At 40.1% G+C, this 21072-nt stretch overlaps 1 protein-coding gene across 2 annotated transcripts in view; it reads left to right on the top strand.

The window, feature by feature from the left end:
• Positions 1-128: 128 nt before the first annotated feature.
• Positions 129-21072, top strand: part of DCAF13 (DDB1 and CUL4 associated factor 13) — a 43525-nt gene continuing 22581 nt past the window's right edge. Inside the window, exons 1-7 of one of the 2 annotated variants that reach the window (XM_054019348.1) lie at positions 129-224; positions 5278-5477; positions 8692-8799; positions 9545-9634; positions 11650-11805; positions 12524-12601; positions 18573-18655. In XM_054019348.1, the coding sequence (XP_053875323.1) occupies positions 155-224; positions 5278-5477; positions 8692-8799; positions 9545-9634; positions 11650-11805; positions 12524-12601; positions 18573-18655 (785 nt within the window). In that variant the 5' untranslated portion in view covers positions 129-154. Of the gene's footprint in view, positions 225-351; positions 497-5277; positions 5478-8691; positions 8800-9544; positions 9635-11649; positions 11806-12523; positions 12602-18572; positions 18656-21072 lie in introns of those variants that run through there. The other variant, XM_054019349.1, reaches the window with a different exon arrangement.

Raw genomic sequence — 21072 nt, 5'->3', positions numbered from 1 at the left:
CGTAGGGATTGGGGAGGGTGTCACGTGAGCCCCACGTTAGCTCTTCCGGTCGTTGGTGTAGCTAATGATCGCTGACTTGACCCGGAAGTGTGCCGGGCTGGTTCCGGTCTGTGCAGCAGTGAGGAGCGGAGCGCGGCGGGGCGGCGGCGGCAGGATGCGGGTGAAGGTGCTGATCCGGAACCCGGATGATTACATCCGCGAGACCAAGCAGGATCTCCAGCGCGGTGAGCGCGCGGGCAGGCGGTTGGTTGGTTGGTTGGGGGTGAATCTTCGGTCCGCGCGATGGACCGGTGCTTGAGGTGATCCTGGCGCTGAGCCCCGTTCCCTGGGGCCCGCCTTGTGCTGGGCCACCCGCCAGTGAAGGGGGAGCATGGGTCTGGCAGGCTGGGCTAGGAGAGGGTCTGACCTGCCAGCCCCTTGGACTGGGCCGCGTGTGTGTACAGCGCCTAGCATAACAGCGTCCGGGTCCCGGACATGGCGCCGTCCCAGGCTACAAGTAAGTAACGATAACACTAGGGGGTGTAGCGCCAAACCGACCTCCCTTCCCCCCTCCTATGCCACGACCCCCTGCTGGTTTCGGCAGCAGCCCGGCCTCCATTCAGTGCCCGGCTGGACTGTGCTTTGGCATCGGGGGTCATGTTCTAGTACAGGGATTGGCAACCTTTCAGAAGTGGTGTGCTGAGTCTTTATTCACTCTAATTTAAGGTTTCGCGTGCCAGTAATACATTTTAACTTTTTTAGAAGGTCTCTGTCTATAATATATAACTAAACTATTATTGAATGTAAAGTAAATAAGGTTTTAAAAATGTTTAAGAAGCCTCATTTAAAATTAAATTAAAATGCAGAGCCCCCCGGACCAGTGGCCAGGATCTGGGCAGTGTGAGTGCCACTGCAAATCAGCTCGCGTGCCGCCTTTGGCATGCATGCCATAGGTTGCCTACCCCTGGGCTAGTGTAAGTGATGGTGCCATGTTCATTGTGCACTTCCAAGTGCCTCAATGCCTGAGGATGTTTGTGCGCTTCTGTGGTTCTCCTTGTTGTCCTGTGTGAGCATTTCACACACTAATGAATTTACCATCTCAACCCCTGAGTGAGACAGGGAGATATTATTATGCAGGCTTTACAGATTATTAAATGACACTCAGGCTTTGGCTACACTAGCGCTGTACAGCGCTGCAACTTGCTGTGCTCAGAGGTGTGAAAAAACACCCCCCTGAGTACAGCGCTGTAAAGCGCTAGTGTAATCAGTGCCTGCAGCACTGCACACTCGCTCGCAGCGCTGCAAGCTAGTCCCTTCTGAGAGGTGGAATACGTACCGCGCTGTGAGAGCTCTCTTGCAGTGCTGGCGGCGCGACTACACTCGCGCTTCACAGCGCTGATGCGGCAGCACTGTGAAGTCCCGAATGTAGCCAAGCCCCCAGGGAGATTAAAGCCAACACCTACAGAAGTGTCTGCTGATTTTGGATATCTCAGTAACTTGATGCCCGAGGCACCTATGGCCTGATATACTGAAATGCTTAGCACCTGCCGTTCCTATTGACTTCAGTCAGAGTTGAGAATGAACATCAGATTCTTGATGTTTCAGATTGGATACTTAGAAATTGAGGAACATAAAATTAGTGTTCTCCTCTGCGAAGTCTGGTTTAAGTAATTTCCTTACCATGGCATAGAAAGTCTGTGTCAAAGCCTGGATTAGAAACTAGTTCTACTGGGTCCTGCCCAAGTGCTTTCACCAGAACACACTACATTCCCTTTCTGCAGTCTGTGCCACTATCCGTCATTCAACTTACTCCCAACAAGAACTCATTCACCACTGAAACTGTGCTCTGAATGAGTCAGGGGTCTTATGGAAAAAATAGTTGTGATCATGGTATCATAATGCTAGTGAATAAGGTATCAGAATTAAGAATATGTATGCTAGCTTAACTTTGACATTTCTGAACAGCTGAATGCTTCACTTTGCAGCCTCAATATTCTTTTAGTGTAGGGATATATTTTTCTATGAAATTTCTTAGGCTGAGTTTCCATCTTGTGCATTTATTTTTTTAGACAGGTGTATTATGGTCTGCATTACACAATAAGAAAAGGACTGCCTCTTTCTATATAAGGACATACCCCAATAATGTATTGGGAATGCAGGGTTCTGTTTCGGACTCTGGATATGGATCATGATCTCGATGAGGTATTCAATAGGCGGACCACAGGCCGAATCTGGACCACCAGATGTTTTGAATGGACCCTGAAATCTTTTCACTTACTTATTATTATTTATTATTATTTTTCTCTGGAGTCTGGACCTTGACTATACCTTGACCAAGAAATTTGGACCTTGACAAAAAATAATTGGCTACCCTGAGGTTAGAGGAAGGGTCTGGGAGTTATAACTCCAGCCTGCTACTTATTTTTCAGTGATGTTTTGCCCTTATGCAGCGCTTGTTCGTCTGTGGATCCAATGGCATCTAGTAAAGATGGGTGTGTCAGAATATTACCATATTACAGACAGTCGTGTCCTGGTCAGATTTGACACATTCTTTTTGAGAGATGCTGTGAACATGGTCTAATGTAGGGGTTCTAAACCTTTTTATTTCTGAGGCCCTGCCAACATGCTATAAAAACTCCATGGCCCACCTGTGCCCCCACAACTGGTTTTCTGCATGTAATACTCCTGGGGGAATTCTTCACCACTGTGCATACGCAAAATTTGTCCCCCCCCCCCCCTGGTTTTTTTTTGCTTCCCTGCAGAAAAATGACTTTCTGATGAGGAAGCAAAGGCAAGCTACAAGAGCGGTCATGCAACCCTCCCCAGCAGTATTATTTCAGGTGCCCAGGGCAGCTGACAGAGAGGTAAATCACGGTGGGGCAGCGGGCAGGACTGGGGAAGAACCAGCTGGTGGCTCCTACCCAGCACCAGGCTCAGTTGCTAGTTCCAGCTGGGCTGAGGAGGATCGGACTTCCTTTTCCCCTGCATGGCACACGGGGCTGTGTCAGACCTACCCCCAATTTCTCCCCCGGCTGTAGGAAGCTCTGCAAATTCCCCCCACCCCCACGCTTCCTGCACCCATCGCTCCTCAGCTGCAGGGGGAGGGATCACTGTACAAGGAGCTGCTCCTCTATCCGCCCAACCCCCATGCATCCAGACCCTCCTGCCAAGCCTAACCCCCCCCCCCCACACACACACCCAGAGCCCCCCTGATGAGCCCCACTTCCACTGCACCTGGACCACCCTGACAAGCCACCTGTACCTGGATCCACACCCTACTGATCCCTGACCAGCTGCACCTGGACCCCCTGCAGAGTCCCATTATTGTTGCACCCAGAAGCCCCCAACAAACCCCTGTGCATTCAGATCCCCCTCCCCTGACCTAGCTCCCCCACTGAGTTGCCCACACACAGATTGCCCCCACACAGAACCCTCTCAACCCATACCTAGATTTCCCCCCACACTAAGCCCTTTCACACTTGGATCCTGCCTTGCTGAGCCTGCCTGCCCGCACCTGGCACAGAGGGGCAGGAACCTGAGGTGTTTCTGGGGCAGGTCCGGTTCTTATACTGTGTCGGGGTTAGGTGTAGCCTCACTGTTGAGTCAGTGTCCCAGGGGAAGCTGCACAGTGATCTCCCACCTCTGTGCAGCCAGTGACCTGTGCTCCCTAATTCCATGTTGGAGCCTCTGCATTTATTTGACAAAATTTGCAGAATTTTAAAATATGGTGTGCAGAATTCTTATTTTTTTGGCACAGAATGCCCTCAGGAGTAATATAAAAGCCAGGGCTCACATTAAGGGGTAGCAAGGAGGGCAGTTGCCCAGAACCCCACACCACAGGATGCCATGTGAAGCTAAGTTGCTCAGGCTTCTGCTTCAGCCCTGGGTGGCGGGGCTCAGGGCCCCAGGGCTTTTTGCCCTGGGCCCCAGTGAGTCTAATACTGGTCCTGCTTGGCAGCCCCCAGAAATCTGCTCGTGGACCCCCCAAGGGTCCCTGGATCCCTGGTTGAAAACTGCTGGTCTAGTGGATGAGATTTGGGTCTTCCACTTTGTATTCTATTTGTATGCTTTCCCCAGCTTTGTCAGATATGAATGTATGCAAACTCTTTGCCCTCAGTTATCTCATTTGTATAATAGGGTAAAGGAGAAACGGTAGGTCTCATAATGTAGGGATATGGTACCTTGCTTAGTAATAAGTGTTACGAAATGCAGGGAAATATTGCTCTTCATTGGAAGAGGTGGGGGTAGAACTCATGATCTCCTACCTCCATTAGACCAGAGGCTATTTTGGTTGTGCTGAAGAAGAGGTCTCATAGGCTATGTCTACACTACCGCTGTAAGTCGACCTATGCTACGCACCTCCAGCTATACGTTAAGTCAAGTTACCATGGGGTCTACACTGCGGGGGGTTGATGGGAGAAACCCTGCCATCGACTTACCTTACTCTTCTTTTTGGGGGTAGAGTACAGGGGTCAACTGGAAAGCGATCTCCTGTTGATCTGGCAGGTCTTCACTAGACCCACTAAATTGACCGCCCATGGATCAATCTCAAAGTGTCGATCCCGGCTGTAGTGTAGCCATAGCCATAGATATTTAGAACCACAACTCTAGCCCTTTAAAGGGCTAGAGTTATGGTGGTGTGTGTGTGTGTGTGTGTATATAGCTACACATTATATGTGTGTATATTAACAACACATAACATTTAGTTCTTGCTGCTGATAGCATGAAAATTATTAATCCCTTATTCTTGTGGTTTTCAGTCCTTTCCTTCCCTTCCCACCCACAACAGCCTGGAAGAAACAAAATAATTACAAAATATCCTTGTCCATTGACATTCTCAATACTGGCTTTGTTTTTGGTTCTTTGAGCAGGTAATGTCTCTTGACAGGCAAGAGCCTTTTAACTTTCAGTTCCTAGCGTGCTCACATGACTAGCATAAATCCAATGTTTAGTTAAATTATGGGCATTTTAATTTCAGCTCTTTTTGAAATATAAGACAAATGTTGATAGCTAAAGTCTAATCTAAAAGTAAAATTTTTTAAAAAGTACTTGACACTGTCCTTTTAACGTCTTAATTTAAAAAAAGCTAGAAGGACTAACTCTGAACTTAAACATTTCAGTAGCAGGTGATCCCACAGATCACTTTGCAGTTATCAACGTGACAGAAATTCCAGTGTTGCAGGAAAATGTATTGTTTCCAGAATGGTAGGGAAACCCAAAGGAGAATTTATCTTAATTCAACCTAACTTGCACCACAGAGGATGTCATGGGTTCTTACGATTATCCATCTTATTCCAGTTCCAAGAAACTATGATCCTGCATTGCATCCATTTGAGGTTCCACGAGAGTATATGCGAGCCCTGAATGCAACAAAATTAGAACGCGTGTTTGCAAAACCTTTTCTTGCTTCGCTGGATGGTCACAGGGATGGAGTTAATTGTATGGCTAAGCATCCACAGAGTTTATCTACAGTACTTTCTGGGGCTTGTGATGGAGAGGTAAGTGAATTTGCAAAAAAAAAAAAAAAAAAAAATTTTTTTTTTTTTGTATTTTGTACATAAGAATGGCCATACTGTGTCAGACCAGTGGTCCATCTAGCCCAGTATCCTGACTTCCAACCATGGCCTGTGCCAGATGCTTCAGAAGAATGTACAGAACAGGGCATTAAAGAATGATCCATCCCCTGTTGTTTAGTCCCAGCTTCGGTCAGTCAGAAGTTTAGGGATACCCAGAGCATGGGGTTTCCTCCCTGACCATTCTGGCTAATACCCATTGATGGACCTGGCATGAACTTATCTAATTCTTTTTTGAACCTACTTATATCTTTGGCCCTCACAACATCTTCTGGCAACAAGTCCCACATGTTGACTGTGTGTTGTATGAAGAAGTACTTTTGTTTGTTTTAAACCTGTTTAATTGAGTGACCCCTGGTTCTTGTGTTATGTGAAAGAGTGAATAACACTTCCTTACTCACTTACTCCACACCAGATGTGATTTTGTAGACTTCTACCATATCCTGCCTAAGTCGTCTCTTTTCTAAACTGAACAGTCCCAGTCTTTTTAATCTCTCCTCATTTGGAAGCTGTTCCATACCCCTAATCGTTTTTGTGCCCCTTTCTCTACCTTTTCTATTTCTAATATATTTCTTTTGAGATGGGGCAACCAGAACTGCACATCATGTTCCAGGTGTGGGCATACCATGAATTTATATAAGGCATTATGATATTTACTGTCTTATCTGTCCCTTTCCTACTGGTTCCTAACATTCTGTTAACTTTTTTCACTGTCTCTGCACATTGAGTGGATGTTTAGAGAACAGTCAACAATGACTGCAAGATCTTTTTTTGAGCGGTAACTGCTAATTTAGACCCCATCATTTTGTATGAATAGCTGGAATTATATTTTCCAATGTGTATTACTTTGCATTTATCAACATTGAATTTCATTTGCCGTTTTGTTGCCCAGTCACCCAGTTTTGTGAGATCCTTTTATAGCTCTTCGCAGTCTACTTGGGACTTAACTATCTTGAGTAGTTTTGTATCATCTGCAAATTTTGCCACCTCACAGTTTACCCCTTTTTCCAGATCATTTATGAATATATTGAACAATACTGGTCCCAGTCCAGATCCTTGGGGGACCCTGCTTTTTACCTCTCTCCACTGTGAAAACTGACCATTTATTCCCACCCTTTGTTCCCAATCTTTTAAACAATTATTGATCCATGAGAGGATCTTCCCGCATATCTCATGACTGCTTTCTTTGCTTCAGAGCCTTTGGCGAGGGACCTTGTCAAAATCTTTTTGAAAGTCCAAGTACACTGTATCGATTGGATCATCCTTGTCCACATGTTAGTTGACCTCCTTGGAAAATTCTAATTGATTGAGACATGATTTCCCTTTACAAAAGCTGTTGACTCTTCCCCAACATATTGTTTGTCTGTGAGTCTGATTATTCTGTTCTTTACTATAGATTCAGTCACTTTGCCTGGTAATGAAGTTAGGTTTACTGGCCTGTAATTGCTAGGGTAGCCTCTGGAGCCTTGTTTAAAAAATTGACATTACATTCGCTATCCTCCCGTCAACTGGTACAGAGGCTGATTTAAGTGATAGGTTATATGCCACAGTTAGCTCTGCAATTTCATATTTGAGTTCCTTCAGAACTCTTGGCTGAATTCAAAAAGGCCTCTATTTTCAAATCTGTGGAATTGTCCCACACCTGAGCCATTCTTTTTAGGGGAGTCCTCTGCAGTGAAGAACAATATAAATAATTCATTTTGCTTCTCCATAATGCCCTTGTCTTCCTTGAGTGCTCCTTTAGCACCTTTTTTGTCCAGCTGCCCCCACTGATTGTGCGGCAGACTTCCTGCTGCTGATCTACTTAACATTTTTTTGCTGTTAGCGTTTGTGTCATTTGCTAGTTGCTCTTCAATTTCTTTTTTGGCCTGCCTAATTATACTTTTACACTTGACTTGCCAGAGTTTCTTTCAGTTTTCCCTGGTAGAATTTGACTTCTGTATTTTTGTCCTTTGCCTTTGTTCACAGCTGTCATTTTTAAGCTTCTGCATAGAGCAGGCAATCTATCCATTACTGTTAGTGTAGCACAAATCTTAAATATGACTGTCTACTCTTATTTGCTACCTTTAACAATACAAAAATATTGTGATAATTAGAAACAATTATAGAATAAACACCTCATTTTCTCCCCCACTTTGTGCACAGTGTTGTAATTGTTTCCTTTGACAGTCATTCATTTCCCACTATTTGTGGGTTTTAGAATTTTAGAAAAAAGGGAGGGAAATGAATTGGAACCATGGGAATAAATGTATAGGAAACATTTTGGAACTCAACATTGTAGAATGGAAGAGGTCTTGGGCATTAACACAAAATAAAATATATAAAACCCAAGTACATTTTTATTATTCATTTTAGTTGGATTCTGAAAAAGCCTGAAACAGAAATATTTATTAGAGATAAATAGATATTGGAGATGTAATCAGAAAATGCTGACTTAATATGTTCACTATGAAACTGTACAAGTGCAAAAGAATTGTTTCCCAATAAGCCTTGAAAGAACATTGAAATGAAATGAAATTTTTGCATTGGATCCAAAGATTATTCTCTTGGATTTCTCTTTTTATAAGATGTCTCTACTTTTTCTCAGAAACCGAAATTTTCTGCATATTCTCTTCTTTTGTATAATTTTATGTATCTGAAGGCAGTGGAAACAGTACCTGAATTCCAGAAGTTACAATTACTATGATGAAGTGTGGCTATATAAGGAGCTAGATCATGGGTGGCTCACAGTGAAACTTCTAGAAACTTGTTTGTGGACTGTGAGATATAATTACATGAACTCTTGGATAGGAACAATGCTATACAATAATTCCTTTCACTGCACTTTCTATGGTCCCTATCCTGCAAGGAGGTCTACTCATGTGGAGCAGCTTCCAGTATTGGGTTTGTAAAATCAAATTTGTGCTAGTGGTGACACTCACTTCAATAAATAATTTTTTAAAAAATATTAAGGAAATGTGTAAACCCACAAAAAATAGACACGGATATTCAGGGTAAGGTTTGTTTCGAACTCATTGGAATGCATTTTCTAAAACTAGCTAGATTTCAGACTGCTGGTGTCCATTTGACATGACTTTTTATGACATCTTACAGCTAGAAAACTACTAAATGGAAAAATGTTTTGGTATGCTTTTAACAGGTTAAAATTTGGAACTTGACCAAGCGAGAATGCATCCGTACTTTACAAGCGCATGAGGGCTTTGTACGAGGGATATGTACTCGCTTTTGTGGTACCTCTTTCTTCACCGTAAGTATAATATTGGTATGAAGTATAGAGTGTACTTCCACCATTGGTTTTCTAATTGGAAACTTATTGTAATCATTTGGTGAGCTTCTCTATGGTAGAATGTTTAAAATGTCAGTAGTATTTAGGAATAATGTCCAGTGAACTCCATTTATATTGCACACCTAGCCTTTTCTGTTTCTGAACAAAAATGTTTGGTGCTACAATGCATTTGTTAACCAAGACTAGCAATTTTCTGGTGTTCTCCATTAAAGGCAACTCAATTAATATGAGTGTGTTATTTTACCTACTGGTTTTGATGGTAAACTGTAACTGAAAGATGCCAATAGTTACTATGATTCAAGATGGCTTCAGTTGAGTAACTAAAGTCAAAGTTCTGTCAGTAAAATATCCTTTCGTTGTCCCTTTATATCAAGTATAATGGGTTCAAGTGCACATAAACTGTGATAAAATATCAGTGTTTGGTGTTCAAATGAAAACAGGACTAACATCTAACAGTGAAAAGAATGAAGTATGGAGAACAGAATGAGTTGATGGGTCCTCTTGTTAACAAAAATCTTGCACGTCCATCTACTGACAATGGAACGTGTATCCACTGCTTTGAAGTAGACACTAGATAAGTGTCATGAGGAGGGGAAAAATGGTTCGGGTAGTTGCATAACATAGGAGCTTGAATTGTGTAAATAGAATAAATGTGTGTTTAAATACTGAAAGAGCTAGCTGTATACATTTTCTCCAATACTTCTAGGTTGGTGATGATAAAACTGTAAAGCACTGGAAAATGGATGGCCCGGGATATGGGGGAGAAGAAGAACCACTGCATACAATTCTTGGAAAGGTATAAAAACTTAGTTTTGGTTTCACACTTCTATTTTTCTGTTACTACTTAGATTACTTAAGCATCGACTAGTGGGGTGGAAGCTGATTGATTGTGGGTCTGAGATTTACATTTCTGCATTTTCTCCTGGGAATGTTTTGTGTTTTTCAAAGACTCAAAAAGGAATAGCAATTTTTTTAAAGTACATCAGAAGCAGGAAGCCTGCTAAACAACCAGTGGGGCCATTGGATGATCGAGGTGCTAAAGTAGCACTCAAGGACGATAATGCCATTATGGAGAAACTAAATGAATTCTTTGTATCAGTCTTCATGGCTGAACATGTAAGGGAGATTCCCAAACCTGAGCCATTTTTTTTAGGTGATAGATCTGAGGAACTGTCCCAGATTGAGGTATCATTAGAGGAGGTTTTGGGACAAATTAATAAATTAAACAGCAATTAGGGGTATGGAACGGCTTCCATATGAGGAGAGATTAATAAAACTGGGACTTTTCAGCTTGGAAAAGAGACGGCTAAGGGGAGACATGATTGAGGTCTATAAAGTCATGACTGGTGTAGAGAAAGTAGATAAGGAAGTGTTATTTACTACTTCTCACAAGAACTAGGGGTCACCAAATGAAATTAATAGGCAACAGGTTTAAAACAAATAAAAGGAGTATTTCTTCACCCAACACACAGTCAACCTGTGGAACTCCTTGCCAGAGGATGTTGTGAAGGTCAAGACCATAACAGAGTTCAAAAAAGAACTAGATAAACTCATGGAGGATAGGTCCATTCTGTTTCCCAGAAGCTGGGAATGAGCGATGGGATGGATCACTTGATGATTACATGTTCTCTTCATTCCCTATGGGGTACCTGGAACTGGCCACTGTCGGAAGACAGGATACTGGGCTAGGTGGACCTTTGGTCTGACCAAGTAGGGCTGTTCTTATGTATGTGTGAACGGGAGTTAGGTTGGAGGCGACTCTTGAGTTATACCTCTAGGTAATATTGCTGTGAAGACCAGCCCTTAAAGTGCTCCATCTGTTTGGCTTATCAAAAAGATTGAGAGATTACCTGAATACAGTGTACCTTCATGGGGAGAAAATACTGGTACTAAAGGGCTCTTTATTCCAACAGAGAAAGGCATAGCAAGAACCAGTGGGTGTAAACTGAAGCCAGAGAAATTCAAATTAGGACAGATTTTTAACTGTGAAGGTGGTTAACCATTAGAACAAACTATCTATGCAAGTGGTGGATTCTCCATCTCTTGATGTCATCTTATTGACTGGATGCCTTTCTGGAAGATAGTCTTAGTCAAATACAAGTTATTCTTTAGTTAGATGGAAGTTATTGGGCTCAATATTGGGTTAACTGGGTGAAATTATCATAGGTCATTATACAAGAGATCAGACTACATGATGACGGTTGCTTCTGGCCTGCGAGATGTGATAGTGGTTTTGTTTTAAGTAACTTTAAAAAAAAAAAAAAAAAAAAAAAAAGGCTGTTTTTTATGGCATCCTCCACCACAGTGCACATGTTTTGGTGGGTTTTCTTTGTATGTGAGCTAGAGAGAGATTTTTAAAATGAATTATGGGTACAGCCATAAGGAAAATTGCTAACAAGATTCAGCTATACACTTTTGTGTAACATATGGGACCTATTTGACTGCCTCTGGAAATACATTAAACTTTTTAAAGTTGGTTTTGTGTGTTTGTGTAGGTTATATTACCACACTTTTTAATATGTTGTATTTCAAATTAAAATGTTCAGTCAAACTGGTTTCAAACTGTCTGAGTGACCATTTAATACAGGTTTCACTATAAATATAATCAATGAAAGTTTACAAAGAAGAACTTGCAAATAGAAAATGAAAGGCTACAATATTCTTAAAATAGCTAAATGTGAAAGACTACAACATGTTAACTGTTCAGCAGGGGTTGACGATTTGGTCATCAGTAATTTAAATAATAAAATTAACAACTTGAAAAACTTGTTGAGTTGATCATTCCTGTAACTAATTTTTTTGCCTTTAAAGACAGTGTACACAGGAATTGATCACCACTGGAAGGAAGCTGTATTTGCAACTTGTGGGCATCAAGTAGACATCTGGGATGAACAAAGGACCAGTCCCATATGCTCTTTGACATGGGGTGTTGATAGCATCAGCAGTGTTAAATTTAATCCAATTGAGGTAATGTTTTCATTATACATACTATATATCAATATTTTATTTGGTCAGTACGAGGACTAAATCATATTAACATTCAGAGATTCATATTCAACTGTTTGTTGCAACTATAAATTTCCAAAACAGTACTTTTAACACCTGTTATATAGCCACTTTTTTTTTTTTTTAATTTTTTAATTTTAAGTGGTGATGTTGCTTCAGTAGGTAATACTAAAGATAGTCTTCTGTATACATACTAAATCAATGATCAACATCGTGTTGAGGGGAATTTTGGATGTACTGTCCTTTAGATTAGCTGGTGAATATGTGAGAGAATTACCATTTCACAAGTGGGGAAAAATGGATTGGTTCTGATTTCTGTTTGGCGAAAACAAAACTGTTTCTGAGAAAAGCCCTCACATTGACTGTTCGGCTGTACATAAAGAACAGCGAACCCATTTACTAATGGTTAAAGCAAACAGAACACATTTAACACCAAAATTTTGTTTTGTCAAAGGAGATTCAAGATCATGTTCCTGTTCTGTGATTGCTTTTCTTCAAACGGTTTTCTTAAAATTTTAAGAGTCAGATATTAGAAAAAAGTGGCTCTGTCTGTACTTAAATTAGCAAAATAGCAGTTGCTTAAATATTTAGTGTAAAATATATACTCAGTGTCCTATCTTTTTTGTTTTCATAACTTTAGAAGGTGATACCTGATATAATGGCATGATTATTTTTTTAGACGTATCTTTTAGGAAGCTGTGCTTCAGACAGAAATATTGTGCTGTATGACATGAGGCAATCAACTCCATTAAAGAAGGTAACTTTTTGTTTTCTTGCTGTTTTAATGATTTGTACATAAAATGTTGATCTCAGTTTGTGTAATACAGCAACACTTAAGTAGCTTGTTCGCATGGAGAGGCCCCAGACAGTTTAAAGTTAGTCCCTGACATAGTAAGCGTTGGGGATTTTGGACCAAGTGGGAGTTCTGTGAATGTCACCTCTTTAATTTAACCTAATCTGGGGTGTAAATTTTTGTGATTTAAGCCATGCAAAGGGGTTAAAAAGGGCCCTCTTTCCATTTCAAATTGGCTGTCATACTCTCTCTGTCTGTCAGACTGGACGTCAGAGTCTTAAAGCTTGTCTACAGTACCTACCGGATTGGCGGGCAGCAATCAATCCAGCGGGGGTCAATTTGTCGCGTCTAGTACAAATGCGATAAATTGACCACTGAATGCTCTCCCGTCGACTCCAGTACTCCACCAGAATGAGAAGAGCAAGCAGAGTCAATGGGAGAGCATCAGCTGCCGACTTACTGCAGTGAAGACACCGCAGTAAGTAGATCTAAGTACGTCGACTTCAGCTATGCTATTGCATAGCTGAAGTTCTGTATCTTAGATTGACCCCGCCCGGTATGGTAGACAAGCCCTTAGTTGTGTTCATTTAATGTAGTGCTCCAACACATGTGATGTTTTTTTCTTGCCAGAGGGGGAGGCAAAGTAATTTTTTTAACTCTTAAAAGATTTTCACTCAAAAAAGGAGATCTGTGCTGAAAAATTGAGCTTACACGTATTTACAAATGGAAATGACAAGTTTTTTCTTGAGCTTGCTTGAGTTAAATGGTGTGATCGATACATTTCTAGTTAAAACTGAATAAATACTTTGTCAAATAACATTTATATTTATATAAATTATTTTATACACAACAGGTGAGTTGTCACTTGCCTTTACAAAAACATTTTAGGCTAGGGGTCGGCAACCTTTCAGAAGTGGTGTGCTGAGTCTTCATTTATTCACTCTAATTTAAGGTTTCGTGTGCCAGTAATACATTTTAACGTTTTTAGAGGCTCTCTTTCTATAAGTCTATAATATATAACTAAACTATTGTTGTATGTAAAATAAATAAGGTTTTTAAAATGTTTAAGAAGTTTCATTTAAAATTAAATTAAAATGCAGAGCCCCCCCGGATCGGTGGCCAGGACCCCGGCAGTGTCAGTGTCACTGAAAATCAGCTCGCGTGCCAGAGGTTGCCTACCCCTGTTTTAGGCAAACCATTAAATGTAAGATAATTCACAGTTGAGTATTTATGAACAGATAATGTGGTTATTGGGTTCAAGGACTGACTCAGCTTGATGACATTTTTGCTTCTATGGGAGCGCAGTGTTCCGGCTCTTTGTTATGCACTGAGTGTCCCTATGGTATATTATGCAGTCTGTCCCCACAAAAAAAAAATTTGTCGTTGATGTGAGTGGGAGCCTTGTGTGGGGAAACAAGGACAGAATGGTCAGTAGATCCTCAGTGATAATCCAAAATAATGTGCCTAGAAAGTCCTAACAGAACTGTATATCTGCTCTTTGATTTAAAATAAATTAATCAATTTAAAAAAATCCTGACAGCAACATAGGTCTCTTGTAAGAGAATGGAACTACTTCAAGATTTTTAGTATGTAAGAAAGTGCTTTCAGTAGGAGGCAATTATAGCTCTACATTCACTCTATTCCAAGCCATCATTATTGTTTATTTTTCATACTTAAAATAAGTTTAGTCCTGGTAGTATTACTAAGTATTACTCATGTAACTGAGTGAGTGAGCTGGATTCTTCTCTGTTTCACGTATCAACAGAACTGTTGTTAAAGCTCCAGTTCCACAACCAAATTCTGGCCTCCTCTTTTTCTGAAGACAATGGAGTTGCACTTCTATCTAGTTGAGGGCAGAATTTGGCCCACAAAATCTCTCATTGGTGATGATGTGCTAGCCATAACATACAGATAAATATGATAATTGACAGGCTCCCTTTAAACCGCATGGAAGTCTAAGTTAGGAATGTAGGCTGTGTGGAGATGTAGAAATTCCCATTCAATAACTTTCTTGCTGTTGTATGCCCTTCTCCTATACTGGTGATCTGTTGTTCGTTGGGTTACTGCCGTGCAGTCTTGTGAAGAGGCCCAAGGGGACCTTTGTTTAATTAAACATTAATATATAGATAGTCTAACCTCCAGTGGAAACAGAGAGCTATGCTATGAATTGCCACAGTCCATCTTGGGGGTGGGGGGAGAGAGACAGATAGCTCAGTGGTTTGAGCATTGGCCTGCTAAACCCAGGCTTGTGAGTTCAATCCTTGAGGGGGCCATTTAGGGAGCTGGGGCAAACATCTGTCTGGGGATTGATTGGTCCTGCTTTGAGCAGCAGATTGGACTAGATGACCTCCTGAGGTCCCTTCCAACCCTGATATTCTATGATAAGAGCTCTGTGTGGCTTAACTATTTTAGCAATAGTAAGTGTAAAACTATGATCGGAGGTAAAATTAAAAAAAACTCCACCACAAAACCCTGACTTGCAGATGAGAAGCTTTAAAGCAATTATGATGAGGTGCTGTTTTCTTATAGAAAAGCAGTTTTTTAAAAAAAGGAATTAAAAACTAGAAGCACTGCTGCTGAAGAAAGATAAATGGTACACTGATGATTCAATGCAAGAATATCTGGAAGTCTTTGAAAATGATTTATTTTTAAGAGAAATAATCAGTAGAAAAATCTGTGCTATGTTTAAAACAAAGTGGCTGTGAATGGGTGAACTCCTGGCCTGATTATCAGATAAAGATGCCAGATTTATCACTTAATTAGAACTGAACTGTCAATCACACCGTTATTAAATAACGTTTCTGCGATATTTATAAAAGCCTATGTGCAATCACCCTAATCTCAGACCTTCACATAGCTAATGACTTCCTAAAAAAGAGCAGAGATCTTTTTCCTTACAGATGTACTAGCTTTAATTTAGGGGATGAGATACCATGGCAGTGTTCAGGAGGGAACGGCAGCTGTACAAAATAAAGCCCTTTGTTTTTTTTCTATCTAGTGCAAAATGTCCTATTTAAGTGTGTACATTAATTTTGACAATTCTTGATATATACATTACCATTACTTTCTCCACTTGCCTTCCATTCCACAACTGTTATCTGTGGCACATATTTTAATGCAAACCTTTATAAATATAAAAAAATAATTCTATAAACTCCATAGATTCTGTACCAAAGATAAACATAAAAATATTTAGCCAACAGAATTGAAAAGATATTTATTATGGGCAAACCGTTAGATGGCAAAACTTGCAGATGACCCCATTATTTAGGATAGTCAAGGCCCTTAAAGACTGAAAAACTTCATAGGGATTTAACAAATTTGGATAAATGGGCAGCATTATGGCAGATGCAATTCCAAGTTGACTAATGCAAGGTAATGTATACTGGAAAGTATTACTTGAACTACACATGAATATTGCTGGGCTCTAAATGAACTGTGACCACTTGCGGGGGAATAGCCCTAAGGGTCATTACAGACAGCTTGAGGAAAACATTTGCTCAATATGTGATCGTTAATTTAATGAAAAAAAAATGCAAACAGTGTTATGGGATAGAAAACAACACTGAAAGTATTAATGCTATTATATAAATCAGTGGAACACCTATTTGGAATACTCTGATCAGTTCTGGTCCCCCGCATCTGAAAACATATATGGCACAAGCAGAACGTATTCAAAGATGGTGATGAAAAAGACTACAGGCATGGAAACTTCCATGTGAAAAGATTGGGACCATTTTAAATGTGTAAAAAATGAGTGGTGTAGAGAAGGTAGAAAGGGTAAATGGGAGCACCCATAATTCAAGAACAGGAAGACATTCAGTGAAATTAAAAAGTAACCAACTTAAAACTGTAAAAAGGCAATCATTCTTCTAGAATCTGTGGGATTCACTGCCATAAGAAATCATTGAAGCAAAGAGTTTAGGATTAAAAATTCCCCTATATTTGAACTGCCCAGAGGAGCAAAATGGTGTTACCCACTGTTTGCTATACTAATAAAAGCCTTAGCTGATCATATAGGCCAAAATCTCCATACATACTAAAGTGGGAGAGATTAGTAAAATCTCACTATATATGGACAATGTGTGTTTGTGTTGCTTTTAATCTACAGGTCTCCTTATTGACTCTTCACACAGGAAACCTCTAGCAAGTGTTCATGGTTTAAAAATAAACAAACAAAGCCAGTGTTAAACTTGTCCCAGTAAAGAGTTTTCCTCATTAAATGTCTGGACATTTCTATAATTAAAAATAGAGATCATGAGATGGTCTCTGTTAAAAATTTAAAAGTTGCTGTAGTGGCTGTGTAAAAAATCACATCCACAGTAACTCAAATCTCTTCAAGCCCCAGACTGATTTTTACAACTGCTGTCAGGCATAATATTAGATATGGTAACATTATTTGTTCAGTTGGTGTTTTTACTTGAAAAATGTAGAATGATGCCATGTATGAAACAGTGGACTCAAGATATACTACACATTCAGTTGGAAAAGAACTATTATGAAACCAGAGGCAAAGGCATAGACTTTGAGCAAATCTGGCTTCTTTTGAAAGGGAGTTATCCATACTAAGACCTAAATCAAAACCAACAAATGCTTAGCCACTTCTGATTTACCAATAATACCAAATAATTACTTTTTTACTAACATTTAGGATATTGATCATATATGTAATAAAATGTTGGCTATAAATTTATTTTTGTGGCTTTGGTGTAAGCCATGCAGTATTCACTTACTGTTAACTAGTTAAAAAGACCCTGAAATTTTCATCTGCCTATAATAAGCTGAGAGAGAGTTGAGTAGAATAAAGATTAAATACAAAAGTGTGGCTAGGATTAGAGTTGACCCACTGAGTTGTGGACATTCTGTTTGAATTGCTCACTTATTAATAACTTCTGTGTAGTTATCCATCTAATATGTGGCAGGAAGAATGTGTGCAAATAACTCTCTTGATATGGTGGTTGGAAGCTCCTCCAAGCCGCATTAGAGACCAGAGCTAACTCTGTTACTAGATCACTTTTTTTTCTCCTCCCCCAACAATTACCCAGCTGTCTTTACACTTGCAGGACTCCACTTCAGGGTGGGAGAATAGAACATATGGCTTCCCAATACTTTTCTTCTAACTGGCTATCAGCAAAATGTGTGGGTTGTCTTACGAGGGTAGTTGTCAGCTCCATCTCTACTATTTTAAGACGAAGCTGGTCTCTTCTGTGGTCATCTGGTTTTCACAAGCTCAGGATGCAAAATTTCTGACTCATGAATCAACTTACTGCCAGTGGTATAGGTCCCATTTCTACTTAGTATATCTATGGTATTATACTAACTGCACCCACCAAAAACTACTAGGCCCTTCTCAAAGCAGACAAGATATCATCTTGGCCTGAGGAATTAATGAACAATAATTTCTGATATAGTAAGAAGATAACAGCTGGGGTGGGGAGTAGTTGCAGAAAGGAGGGGCAGTATTAATTTTATGTGATTACTTAGCAAAGACTAATCCATTTCATCATCCATCAAAGATGTCTTTTAAAGAAATAAATATATTGAATAGATAATAGATTTGAAAGGTTCCTGTTGGTATTATGGAAGAAGTGGGCCTACAGAGGAAATTTAAAAGTAGCTTGGTGGACCAGCTCAGGAATGGTATTGACATAAAGCCCCTGTTACATGACATGTCTCTACAGAGAACTTAATTGCAGCATAATCTGAAGGAAAGACCTCATAATTTGGGACAGGAAGTCCTGAGTCCTAATCCTTGCACTGCTACTGAAATGCTCTGTGGCCTTGGGTATGTCACTTCACCCTTCTGCCTCAGTTTCTGCATCTGTAGAATGGAGTTGTTTACCTGCTTCCCAGAGGTGTTGGGAGATTTAGTGTGTGTGGAGAATGGCCACTATTTATTACTTATAACAATGTAGTAACATGTAACTTTCTTCAGGTTATCTTGGACATGAGGACAAATACACTCTGTTGGAACCCCATGGAAGCTTTTATTTTCACTTCAGCAAATGAGGACCACAAGTAAGCATGATCTCACTTTTTGGTGATCCCTGTTGGTTTATTTACCTAAATCTTATTTTTATAAAATCTCTTCACATTTTATGTTTGAGTCACTTAAGTAAATGACTAATTAGAGAATCATAGGTTTGTTGGATATAAAACTTGTATTAAGTAGCATACCACTCTTTCCACATGAATCAATAGCTGGAATTAATACATTGTCTTTTACTAAAAATTAGCCACCATTTTGTTCTCTAAGGGCCTGGTGAAGCAGTCCTTATTTGGCCCTAAAGTCAATGAGTGTTGAAAGACTGCACGATTTGTCCCCTACCTTTGCAAGACCAAAAGATAGTGCTACTAAGGAGGGCTGTAGTACTACGTACCCACCAGCTATGGTTGTACTCCCAACTTGCTTTCTCAAACTAAATCCGCTGTCATATATTTACAAGGTCCGTCTGTCCTTGATATGCCTGTGTAACTTATCTGCACTGAAAGTTATGCATGATCATCAAAATCAGAGTAACTATTTCTGTAGGAGGAGGAAATGGGAATATAAGATGACAGCTCTTCGGTCACCATTTTAGCACAGAATAAGAAAAAGTGAATTGATATAAGTGTAACCTACAGTGGCACTTGGAAATTAAACACCATTGATCCAGCCACCAGTGCAACGAAAGTGCTTATTTACTTGCCAGCTATCATGAGTCCTGGCATAGTGTGCTAATCAGCTATTTTGGCATGAACATTTCTATTTAAAAAAAAAAAAAAAAAAGCCTCTTGCTTTCTCTCCCCCCCCCCCCCCCCAAAAAAAAAAAGGTTTTAATACTTATCCTTTGCTAGCTCTTCCTGTCTCCTAAAGCACTTTCTTTTTTTTTTCTTTTTTTTTTGGATGGCATTGGCCACTTGAACAATCAACCTAATGTTGGAAAAAAGCCTTCTCTCTCTCTAATGGTGTTTAAACCCAGAAGCACTCAAGATGCACTTCATACCTTTCTTTTCAAGGAGCCAGTGGTCCAAAAACAGAGATCACCGCTTTCTTCTAGAATACATTAATATAGTGACTCTTCTTGAGGATACTCTTCCAAAGAACTGGTAACTGGCTGTGTTCTTGAAAAGGGGCATACATTGGATGCTCTGTTTAATCCTTATTGGCGTGATGGGAAAAGTAAGGCCTCCTAAGCAGTTTAGTACAACTCATAGCTTGTAGCACCACTGAAGTTGGCAACCACTATTAATTCCTCTAATTTGTGTTTAAAAAAAATACAGTGGGTAACAGTACTTGCGTACTGTTGTATATCTTCAACACATTGTACAAGCATTAGTTAATTAAATGGTGGAGTAGCAGATGCAAGTGGAAGAATTCAGAAGGAAAAAGTATGTAGGAAAAAAGACTATGCATCAAATTAATTCCAGCTATCTATCCATCTATGGTGAAGAGGGTGAAGATCATAGCTTAATATTAGCCACAATAAATGTTCTGTATCAGTGTCTATAAAGCACCCTTGAATGCTGGCACTATGCACATTAATAATCCAGTTAGTTGTTACAGATTGATATGTCAGTGTCAGATTCTCTCTCAGTGAAGAGTTCTGTCTTTTTTATATTTGAAAGAGCATTTTTAGGGCATGGGTACAAAGTTAATTTAGATTAAGGTAGGGTGTGAATTTAAAATACAGTAGCTATTCCAGAATAACTGTATGTGTAGACAAGCCCTTACTAATTTCTCAAAACCCATTTAGATAGGACTTGAAAAAATCTACTTGCCCACTCTTTTGGGGAGCTTTCCCTGGTGACTGGGGAGGCATAAGCCAACTTCTGTATCAGTGAAGATGCCTTTTTAAAGTTCCACTCCTGCTATCTTTTTCAAGCAGCAACAGGATGAAATTAACAAAACTTCATTTTTAGTGATACTATTCAGATCCTTGCAGTGCAGCAATTTACTGCTGTTTGTTTGTATTAAAGTAGTATTCGGAGTGAGCAAAATGATGGACACAAATTTAGGAAGACAGTCCCTGCTGCACTCTACTTACAATCAAGAAAAGCTCTGTATAAACGTTATGTGTGGGGAGGAGAGGCCAGGTGGTGTGGTGTTCCAGGATCCATCTTTTTTTATTTTTTAAACCACATACTAATTATCCTTTCCTCAGCTCTAGCAAGTCATTACTGTCTGATGTCTTGTAGATGACATGGTTGAAAGTGGTCTTGAGTAGGGGTATTTGAATTGGGAGTCTGGGCCTTGTGAGCCCACTCAAGGGCATTCCATATGTAAAGGGTGAAGTGGAAGAAAGCAGAAGACAGTTGTGGTGAGGCACATAAATGAGGGATGATTATGGAGGGATCATTGGCAGAGCAAAAGATGTGTGTAGCAGGCGGAAGTGATCAAAGAAGGGGAAGGCTTTAAAGATGGATTTGAACTTGATGCAGTTACAAAGGGGGAG

Source organism: Malaclemys terrapin, chromosome 2, assembly GCF_027887155.1.
Source record: "Malaclemys terrapin pileata isolate rMalTer1 chromosome 2, rMalTer1.hap1, whole genome shotgun sequence".
Lineage (NCBI taxonomy): Eukaryota > Metazoa > Chordata > Testudines > Emydidae > Malaclemys > Malaclemys terrapin.
This window is presented reverse-complemented; position numbering and strand designations above follow the sequence as displayed.